The sequence below is a fragment of the Varanus komodoensis genome, unplaced genomic scaffold (genome assembly GCF_004798865.1).
Source record: "Varanus komodoensis strain SLA01 unplaced genomic scaffold, ASM479886v1 scaffold53, whole genome shotgun sequence".
NCBI lineage: Eukaryota > Metazoa > Chordata > Lepidosauria > Squamata > Varanidae > Varanus > Varanus komodoensis.
This window is the reverse complement of record NW_025336126.1, coordinates 1,992,347-2,003,054: the sequence shown is the minus strand read 5'-3', so window position 1 is coordinate 2,003,054 and position 10,708 is coordinate 1,992,347. Positions and strand designations below refer to the sequence as shown.

The 10,708-nt window shown below is 47.2% G+C and overlaps 1 protein-coding gene across 1 annotated transcript; it reads right to left on the bottom strand.

The window, feature by feature from the left end:
* Positions 1 to 1,121: 1,121 nt before the first annotated feature.
* ISOC2 (isochorismatase domain containing 2) lies at positions 1,122 to 8,849 on the bottom strand. The gene is made up of 6 exons (XM_044448145.1): positions 8,809 to 8,849; positions 5,240 to 5,384; positions 4,116 to 4,328; positions 3,249 to 3,319; positions 2,995 to 3,112; positions 1,122 to 1,693 (listed from the first exon to the last, which is right to left on the bottom strand). Exons 2-6 carry the CDS (start codon positions 5,369 to 5,371, stop codon positions 1,613 to 1,615), a joined length of 615 nt encoding a protein of 204 aa, XP_044304080.1. The 5' UTR covers positions 5,372 to 5,384; positions 8,809 to 8,849; the 3' UTR covers positions 1,122 to 1,612.
* Between the last annotated feature and the right edge of the window lie 1,859 nt (positions 8,850 to 10,708).

Here is a 10,708-nt window from a genome sequence, read left to right as displayed (position 1 = left end):
TGGGGCGGCACGTGTTGCTGGTGTTGTGATGAGGGAGCCGAGCAGGGAAAAAGTTGGGTCTTAAAGCGACAACGGAAACCATCAGGAAGGAAAGATGCAGTGGATGGCGTGCTTCGGCTGGCTGGAAAGGCTCACCTTTAGCAGCAGGCCCAAGCGCCTGCTGTCCTTGCCAGAAGCCACTTTATTCGCTTCGGATCAGCAAAATGTGCAGAGCTAGGGTGGGCTCTCACTGGATTTAGTTAGCATCCTAGGCAGGTACGAAACTGGTGTTGCACCAGCACAAAAATGCTCCGTGCAAACACCTGAGAGAAGCACTTTCTACTCCAAATATCTTGCAAGGTTTCCAGGGTCAGACTTTGGTTGCTCAACTTAAAAAACAAAACCCGAATGTGGCTTTTCCTCTCTCATTTCTGCACTGTGGGGGAAAGCTACGTTTTGTGGAATTATCTTTATTCTTCCCAACACTTTCAAGCTCTAGGAACAGTTTTAGAGTGGGAGCCTGGCAATCCTACTCCAAAGGAAGGGGCAGGAAAAGAGGAATGGAAATAATCTGACTATGTGATTGAGTTAGCAGTGCACTGGCATATTCTTAGGACTTGTACTTGATATTCAGAAATTGGCAAGCGAAACTTCGTACCACAGAGAGGTAAACATAATTATTGGCTAGTACCTTCTTGTGAAGCTTTTGTTAAACAGACAACTACATTGGCCTTTTCAAAATTTGCCAACCCTATCGTGGCCAAGTGATATACATGAGCCCTGGCGCACAGAATGGAACAGAACATCAAACCATGAACATGGCAAACATTGCAGAAATTAGAAGATCTGCTTGTAAACATAATCAAGTTTCTTGCCCTCATGATTCTGCACAGGCTTAGACATTCTGTAAGCAGCACTAGGTGGGGAAATTCTTCAAGTGTAAGCCCTCGGCATAGATTGTAGTTCCCTCTTCCTACCCCTTCATCTTACTTCTACCAGACATAGTACCTGTTCCTCCCTCTCCTATTTTTCTAGATTCTTTTCCTAAATCTGTAACAAAACATACAGAAGCAAACAGTTCTAAATTCCATAGGTACACACATTCTCAAATAAAAAGTGCAGATTAAAGGAAGTTGTACAAATGAAGAAAAAATCAGCATCATTTATTCTGATTGCAGATCATGAAATTTTTCTGGTTGCAGAATCTGTGAAATGGGTTTATTTTTCCTGTTTTTGCTATTTTGTGTTTTACAGGTATAGAATTCTAAACCTTTGCACAGAGATTCAATGTCATGAAAAACGTAAACCCAGTCGCTTTGAAATGCCATCTTGGCCCTCAATACTCACTCACCCTGCCCCAGAAAACAGGAAGACTTTAAATCTGAACCTAGGCCTATGCCCTTGAACATGTGCAAAACAGGGACTCTTCCATCCCACTGCATAACTACGGGAAGAGCCATAATCTTGGAATCAGGACACGGGTTTTCCAGGCAGGCCACAATGCCATCCCCTCCCTTTCTTAAAATTTAGCATGGCATAGCTTGATTCTGTTTCTCCCTACCCAAGCTGTGTCAGAGATGTGGGAAAGGCTTTAAAAGAAAAGGATCAGATTGTCATATTTAGAGCTGTTGGCCTAGCTGAAAAGAGGGCTTGGTCCTGCCAGGAGGCGAAGAAGGCCACTGTCTGGAGCAGGATCCTTAATCAACTTCTGGATCTGAGAGAGAGGGAGAGAGAGGGAGAGAGAGGGAGAAGTTGTAGCCGTGAAATGAGGGTGCCAGCTATGCTTTAGGGTTGTTCAATAATTTCCCTCGATGCAATGCTTCCCAGATAGCTTCAACAACAACTCCCATAATCTCCAAGCACTGGCCATGTCAGTTGGAACGGATGGGAGTTGTAGCCCCAAATTATCAGGCAGGCATAATGTTGAGGGGGATGGTGCAGAGCCTTCTCCTAAGGCAGTGTTTTTTTCTTCTTGGGTATCTTGGGGGTTGTCTTTTAGGGGTTGCATGCAGAAGGTGGGTGGAGCTAGAGGCAAACATGGGTGGAACCCAAACCTAAAATAAGGCTAGCAGGTGCCCCACCCTGCTCTAAAACTCTCAAATGGGGGGGGGGGGTGCATGTTCTCCTCCTTCCTGAATTGGAATCATCCCAAAGGCAGGGGAGGCAACCTTTTGAGCTGATGTATAATTTGGAAATTTAAGAAAATAGCGTAGGTGTAGCCATAATAGGGTGGACCTGGCTAGTGGCAAGGGCAAGTAACCTGCCCAGAGGCCTAGCCCTGCCGTAGAAGAAGGGGAGGATAAAACTGCACCAGTAACATCTGGGGCCATTCTCTCAGTGCCACCTCCAAGGAAAGCAAAGGAAGGAGTGTGGCAACAGGAAAGATGGCCTTCTTTGTGGTGATTGTGGGACGATCTCCGTACTGAAGCCTGCCTGGCACAAATGCTGTGATGCTTTTGGCACCGGGTTGAAACCACCCTGTACTTCCAGGCACTGAATGTTCTCTTAACAGTGTGTGATGGGGATAATTGTCAGCTGCCTTTTTAACAGGTCCGATATTTTTGTTGACACGTTTTTAGAATTTTCTATATGGAAATATCATGCTGTTATTTTATTATCAGCAATTCTGCTCTTGTAATTTTACAAATTGTTATGAACTGCCCAGAACCTTTTGGCTGCTGGGCAGCAGAGAAATGAAATCCATAATAATCATAAGCAATACCAAAGCTATCCTGGGATTAAATTGAAAGCAATAAAATGAAGGGCTTTTGATTACAAGTGTCCCTGTAACCACTGCAGCCGCTAAACCGGACTTCCCCAGCTTGTTGCCTTCCAGGCTGGAGGAGGCTGCAGCCACAAACCCGAGGCACCGGGTGAGGAACAGCTCGCAAGAGGCAAGAAGAGCTGCAGCGCCCAGTGCCCCGCAAGGAGTGATCGGCCCTGACGCAGCCTGGGTGGTGGCAGAAGCGCGGGCTGGGGGCAGGGGCAGGTCTACAAGGCAGGCCAGCAAATTACCTCTCGGAAATGGGGGTGGGCAGCGTCCCGGACAAGCTGCAGGATGAGCCCCTCGCTGGTGGTGAGGAAGGCGCCACTCTGGCGTAACCTGGACAGCGCTACAATCCTGTCCACCTGGCTGAGAAAAGGCGGCAAGACACACTCACAAACATGTCTACGAAGTATCCGAGGCAGAAGAAACAGAGGGTGTCTTGCACTCTGCCCTTCCCCACGGCAATACCGAGCCCCTTCCCTCCCCCAGCCCTGCTGATCACCTGCGGGAAGAGCAGGCATCCACCACCACGTGAACTTCCAGGCCTCGCTCCATGACGTCCAGGGCTGTGCTCTGCACCCAGAGAGAAAATGCGCGGTGTTCAGGTCGGCTGGGCCGTGCTGAGCCTCGTCCCCACCACTCTGTAACCCAGGGGTCTCAAACTCGCAGCCCGCGGGCCAAGTGCCAGGACGGGTGGGGCATGGGGGAAGGGCCCTGCGGCCTTCAAAGCGCCGGTGGCGCCCGGACTGGCCGGCCCCCCACCACCGCAGTGGTGGAAGACTTGATGCGGCCCAGCCTCACCCAGACTCTACTTCCAGCGGCCCCCAGGTCAGTTGAGTTTGAGACCCCTGCTGTAACCCATTCCTCACGGGAAGTGGCTGCTCATGCATAATCCAGCCCGCAGGTCGCGCCTTTAATTGACATATGTCTGCTGTGACTCCAGAGCGGTGTTCATGCCTCTACAGAGTTTGGCATTCTTGCAAGTGGTGTGCATTCCCCCCGGTACTGAGAGCAGGAAAAGTGCAATGTCCTTCATTTCCTCCCTCACTTTGTCTTCTGGCTTCCCAAGAACTTAAAACTATTGAGCAATTCCAGTGTAAGAATTTAGAAATAAGTGTGTGGGCGGGGAAGGTATCAACACCGTCTTCCTGGTTTTACTACGCTCATTTTACAATTCTGTAAGAGAACCCTGGTCTAGATTGAGTCTTGAAGGAAGAAAAACAAACTGGATGATAAATGTACTGTCTTCTGTTGGTTCTGGGTTTGCCTGCCTTAAGCTAAGTGCTGGTGAATCGCACCTGACATCAGGTCTTGCTCCCTGCCAACCTACCTGATGCGAGTAATGAGAGTCATGCCCTCCACTCCTTACCATGATGCAGGCCTGTGTCTCAATCCCACACAGAAGCACCGATTTCAGGTTGGGAACAGCTGCCATCTCCCTCTCCACCTCTGGGATGATCATGCTGAAGCAAGTCTTGGGGTATTTGGGGAGCTCATCTGCACCCAGCTCTGGCACCGTTGGACCCAGGCCTTGGGGGTATTGTTCAGTCACCACTGTGCGTATCTGAAGGGTTTTGGCAACCTGCAGGAGGGTGAGAAAGTGCCTTGGTGGTGCTAAAAGAAGCAGATTGTTTGGAAAGGAAGGGAGCCTTCCCATGAAAGGAAAGTTGACATTATGCTGACCCCAAGTGCTCACCAGTGTAACTGCAAGTTTGCTTTGCTGCAGACGTCATAGCTTGTATTCTAGTTATGGAGGCCATAAAATGTAAGTTGGTTGCAGGACTGCCTCTTCTGTACCAGCCACCCCACATCCTGAAATCATGAAAGGAAGTCCTTCTCTCTTGCCTACCAGCAAGGGTGGTTAAGTTGGTGAGACAAGGAGAGGGTCTCTTTGGTTGTGTCCCCACTCGTCTGGAGCAAGTTTCCAGCAGGGCTTGTCAGGTCCCTTCTCAGCAGGGTTTGAGGAAAGCTCTGAAGAACAATCCATTTTCTCTGACCTTTAAAAAAACAACTGGGCTGCTGGTTCTATTGACAAGCACTGCTTTTATTGAATGTTATTATTACTTATTTTCTGTTTTTACCTACTGCACTGTCTCAGAAGTCTATTTATAACGGTGGTTCAAAAATAATTTTAACTACTGTACAGTAGTTACAGTACATTTTTTCTACCTCACCATCCCATCCGCTCAAAGTGGTTCTGCAGGTTTGTGTAGCAAAAGCTCAAAGGATGTGCTAAGCACCACAACCAACTCTCGGCACAACTTCCACCGCTATGTTGAGATGAAGGTGCAGCTCTTATAAGCATCTACTGGACCATAGCCTCCCCCAACATGGCATCACTCAAGGGATGAAGGGCAGTGTAGTCCAATAGACCTGAAGGACTGCCCCTCCCTTTCACTCAGTGTTAGCCGATAAATGCCACGTAATTGAAGAACTGCCTTTCAGTCTCTCTCGCCCATTTCTCGAGGCATTGCATCATCCTGCTCGTTTTACCTTCAGCATCCGAGCTGCCACAGACACAATCTGGGGAAAGTAGCTGATGTTGGGCCGGAATTTCTCTTGCATATCACACAGAAAAAGGATGCTTGTTTTGGGAACTACCTTCCCAAGCCGTGCCACCGACATTTCGAGGCTAGAGCTGCACAGAGACAATAAAAAGAAATACCTTGGAAGCTTCCTTCTTTTTTCAAATTAAGGTACACTTTTCTTATTTGATGCCTGTAAAATGTTTAGATTTTACTTCTGATACCCTTTCAAGAAGGTATAGGTTTAACCTTCCCCAGCCCATCTCTCTGCTGCCACCACCTCCAGACCCATGTAGACAGAGGGTCAGCACCAAATACTTAAGAGTAGGTACATTAAAGTCAATGACCGGTATAATCTTTTAAAGTAACTACCTGTTTCTTGGAATTTAAAGCATGTTAATACAAATGGATTTGCCATTCCGTTTTGATAGCTAGAAGGCTGATAACTTCAACATTACAAAAATAAATACTCACTTCCTATAATGGAATGGACTGAAGACTCAGCAATGTTTTCAAAAACTGAGCAGATGACATATAGATGTGACTCTTGAAAGAGCATAGATATGGAAACTTGGCCTGATTTTATGTATAATTGATACATCTGGACATGCTGTACATTAATATTTACATAAATGCAAATTACTGGGTGACTTTGGGCCAGTCACAAACTCTCAGCCCAACGTACCTCACAGGGTCATTGTTGTGGGGATAACATAGAGGAGGAGAATGATATAAGCTGCCTTGAGCCCTTTGTAGGAAAAAGGCAGGATATAAATTGAAAAATAAATAAATTATTATTAATTTATGTGTCTTTTTAATTTAGATTTTGTATTTTGGTGAAATTCACAATTAAAAATACATGGAAAAAAGCAATGATTAATTCTCATTTATTTCAATGCACCTACTCTGACAAAATCTGGAACTTACTCTATGGATCAAACAAGAAAATGTGTTTCTATCTGCATGTATTTGTGAAATGCTCATGCAATGATGAAATGTAGAAGGAAACAAAACGTTGCAGCAGAGAATGCTGCTGCTCCAGCCAGCCATGATCTCTTCCCGGATACTCTATTCCGTTCCTACCCAGTTTTCCATACTAACCATCCCAGCAATCAGTCGGTGGCTACAGAGCAAGCTGATTACAGGGGGGCTGATTACAGGCTCCTCGCCCTTCCTTGGTGTTCCACCCCCAGTGTCCCCCTCCAAATTTCTTGTAATTCTGCAACCCATAGCATTTCCCAAAGTGTATGGATACTTTGCCTTTGGGTGTGGGTTGTAGCTTGCTGGCTACATGAGCAAGGACACTTCCCACTAGAACATTACACATAGAGGGAATGCCAATGACAGAAAAGGTCTCATTCAGATACACTTTGGAGGCTTTTGCCCAATAAGCCCTAAAATACCACAATGGGATTTTGAGGAAGCTGTGGAGGGAAGATTTATATAGGAGCCCTCTAGCTGCTTGGGTGATCCCTTCAAGGTACAATCTTTGGGCTCTGGACATAGTGACCTTATGATCCATGCCAGCCCTTTAGTTTTCAGTGTACATTACCAAGGCTCTTTTGTTCATTTTGCTGAGTGGGGCCCCAGGAAGCCCCCCCCCCCCCCCCGTCCATGGCAACACCGTTTCGGAGTAAATTATGCAGGTTTTCTGTCCTTCTGAGTGTGTAATTAGCTGCATAGTAGGAAGTCCCTTTCCCAAATATTTGAGCAATTGTGTGGAAACGGGAATTTTGGCAGAGACTCTTCCACACCCATGTAAAAGGCTCACCCATCAAAAATTTGTCCACTACACATACAGAAGCCCATGTTTCCACCTGGTCTCCCTCCTCCAGAGAGAAAAAACCAATACACAGGATTTTAAGATAGAAACCTGATCACTGGGCAGTTTGCTTAATGTACAGCTTGTTCTACATTGTTTCATTTTTAAAGTGCTGATGGCCTTTTTTAAATCTTCCTGGGGGTGCGGTGTAAGGCTGAGAAAAAGTAGGCCACTGAAGAAGGGCAGCCAAATCGCTTCATCGATTAGCTAATGTGCGAAATCCCAGGGCTACAGTTTATATGCTGAAGCCCTGCTGCACCTAAACAAATGGAGGATGGTGCCCCCTGCTGGTAAAGAAAAGGGGTAACTCAACCTGGCTTCTGGGGAAAGGAGCGAAACTTTTTCTGTGAAGGACGGCTGGCCCAAGGGAAAAGTCAACCGGACCTCCTTTCTCTGCTTCTTGCAAGCAGTTGCTGAATGCAATGCAATTCAAAGGTTCAAAGCTTGTGGCAGCGAACCTCTGTCCTGCCACAGACTTTCCTTCCAGCATGGCTTTCTGAACAGAATGAAGATCTTTTCCCTTCCCAGAATGCTCTGCAACACCAAGATGGGTTGCCTTCCCGAGTTTAGCCAAAAAACCTTGAGCAGGAGAGGGGGATGCTGGGGAAGGATATTGCACTTTCTCCCATTAGGGGCCTGGAATAATAAGCCTGGGGGAAAGGATGAATACCCTACACATGCCCTTGGCTGAGTGTGTTGGGGTATGCATAGGTGCCACGGTTATTGTTGCTTTATCCTCCAGCAGGTTACAGACTGCTCTGCAATGTTCTTTTTAAATTAAAGGGTGACAGAAAACACTTTCAAATATACTGGTAAAATAGAAACAGTTCTGCACACAGCATGACAATGCGTGATGGGGGGAATATTCCCAGTGTGTTTTAAAACATACTCTGGAATAGTTTACCATAGAAAGAGAGCCAGGAAGATTTTAAAAGTGAGATTTGTGAACAAGAGACCAAAGCCCGATCTTATGTAACTTTACTGAGAAATAAACCTTACTGAGGGGAATTGAGAAACAGGTAGCAGGGCCACTGTGTCTGCTCAGCCCAGAGACTAGCAACCTTTGGGCCTTTTCTCCTTGAACTATTTTCCATTTCAGCCAGTGAACACGACTGTTGTAAGGAAGAGCTAAAGCCAGTTTCGGGTTTTAGCGCTCTTTCCTTCCAATCCTATTTTCTTTTTGTGTTATGCCCTTTTAGGCAGTAGAAGGTCTGAGGGCAGGGGCTGGATTGCTTTTTGTTGATATGTAAGTCGCTCTGGAAGCTTCCCCCCACCAATCTCTTTGTTTATTCATAAAGAGCAGAATAAAAATAAACACATACATTTGCACTGAATGCTGCAGGTCATGCTCCCAGCTATATGTGTATAGGATTTCAGACAGCCGTAGGAAGAACAGGAAGCATGAACTGACTGACCGTTCTGGCCGTCCACACAAGCATGAGCTGCGGATTGGCCAGGGACCCCCCCCCTCAATCGCCAACTGCAGTTCACACGAGCGTTTCGAAGACACAATGGCGTCTCCGAACAGCTTCACACTTGAACAGGGCAAGCTGATGCACGCACGCTCAGAAGTGTGCCCCCCTGCGTTCAATGCGGGTCATGAGATAGGGGGTCGCAGCCTAGGATTCTCGATCCGGCGAGCCCCCCAGGATCCCCCCTCTTTTCTCCAGGCCTCCATAGTACTCGCACCCCCCCCCGCTTGCCTCCAGACTCACCTTTCTGCTAGCCACTTGCAACACTTCCAGGTGCCACCCAATCAGAACCAGGAACTGCCCCTCGCAGCCACGCCCCCCGCACAGCACTAGGCGAGGACCGGCGGCTTTGGTGACGTCCCGGGGTAACGGGACCCTTCCTTTCGCTCGGCCAATGGGCATCGCCCGCCGAAGGCAACTCGGCGTTCCGAAGCGAGAGGGCGGCGTGCTGTATTTGGGTGCGTGGCGCTGCTGTGCGGGTATTTCCTTGGCAGTCGCCGCCGCCGCCGCCGCCGTCCCCTTTCCAGGATCATTGTGGCCTGGCCGTGATTAGTCTGTAGGAATTCTGTCCATGCTCAGACACACGCAATCTTTATGTCTGGGGGCCACGCCTTAAGTCGATTTAAGAAGCTCATGGTGCAAAAGTATTCGTATGAGTTGCTAGATGATTTCCTGCGGTTTGTAAGTTCTGCAGTAACCCCCTCACCGTGACCTCCTCCCCACTGAATTCAGTGAAGCTTCCTTCTGGGTACATCTTTAGCAATGCAGGGAAAATTTAGAGAGGTGGGTGCATCGTTGCCTCTTGTACGTGGGTGTGAAGAGGGATGGTATAATCAAGCACCTGCCCGGGCATCGAGTTAGGGCCCTCGCTGGATCAGAGCGAGGGTCCATCTAGTCCGAACACTAGCTGACCAGCTGCCTACAGTATCCCACAAGCAGGACAGGAGAGCAACAGCACCCACCCACCCACCCATGTTCCCCAGCAACTGGTGTTGCTCTGGTACTGGTAGCATAGAACCATCGGGATTAGCAGCCACTGATACTTCCTTTACCATGAATTTTATCTGTCCCTTTTAAAGCCAGCAAGATGAAAGCCATCTTTTTTGTGCAATCATTTTGTGGAAGTGAATTTCATTTTTAAGTAGTGTGAAGATACACTTCCTTTTATCTGACCTGAATCTCCCGCCAATTAGCTTCACAGAATGACCCCCTCTAAAAAAAAGGATTCTAATTTTATGAGGAGTAAAATCTCGCCTTAATCCTCTTTTGCCACATTATGTATAACCTTGCAAATCTCTTATGTTTCCCCTTACCCCTTTTCTTAGCTAAACCTCCACCTAGATAGAAAAAGAATTATTAGAATGGCCAGTGCAAAGGAAAAGAAGATAACAACAAAAGAGGAAAAACAAAAGACCCTTTCCTGAAGATCCAAGAAATTAAAGTGAAGGTGGAAACAATATATGGAAGAACTATACAGTAGAGGTAAAAATGATAGATTCCTTCAAAGAATCCTCTCAGAAACTGAGGTGAAAGCTGTCCTGAAAGCTGTACTTGGAAGTAATAAAGCACCTGGAGTAAATAGGGTACCAGTAGATCTATTCCAGGCTGTAGAGACTAAATCAGCCCAAATCCTAGCAAGAATATGGCAACAAATAGGAAAACGAAACAAGACTGGAAACATTTGATATACATTCCAGTCCCCAAGGAGTGCAGTTGCTGAAGAAGAAGGTGAGGAAGACCAAACATGAGATGGATCAGTTCCATAAAGGAAGCCTCAGCCTTGGGCATGCATGAGCTGAGCAGAGCTGTCAAGGACTTTGGAGGGTGTCTATTCATAAGTTGAGGGCGGCTTGACAGCGCATAGCAACGGCAAAGGGGTGTAGCAACTATAGAATCGTTGCAGTGATTTCCCAGGTGAGCAAAGTGATGCTCAAGGTGTTGCAATGCATGCATGTATCAATATTAGTGTCATAACCCTAAACCCCAGGCCAAAATCGGCTTTTTGGCCATGGGCCATGCTGGGGAGACGAATTCAGGAAGAAGGCGCTGGTATCCTGGGCTAGCCTGTGTGAGAGAAAAATGAACGCTGGAATTCTTGCAGACACGAGATCAGGCTTGAGAAACCGGAGTTGAGCAGGGCCGG

What these genes read in the sequence shown, in the direction of transcription:
- ISOC2 (XM_044448145.1), bottom strand. Translation starts at nt 5,371, where the DNA reads ATGTCGGTGGCACGGCTTGGGAAGGTAGTTCCCAAAACAAGCATCCTT. An exon ending in TGGCAGCTCGGATGCTGAAG is followed by an intron (nt 4,329 to 5,239) that starts GTAAAACGAGCA and finishes ACCCTCCTGCAG; the next exon opens with GTTGCCAAAACCCTTCAGAT. An exon ending in GATGCCTGCTCTTCCCGCAG is followed by an intron (nt 3,113 to 3,248) that starts GTGATCAGCAGG and finishes GCCTTTTCTCAG; the next exon opens with CCAGGTGGACAGGATTGTAG.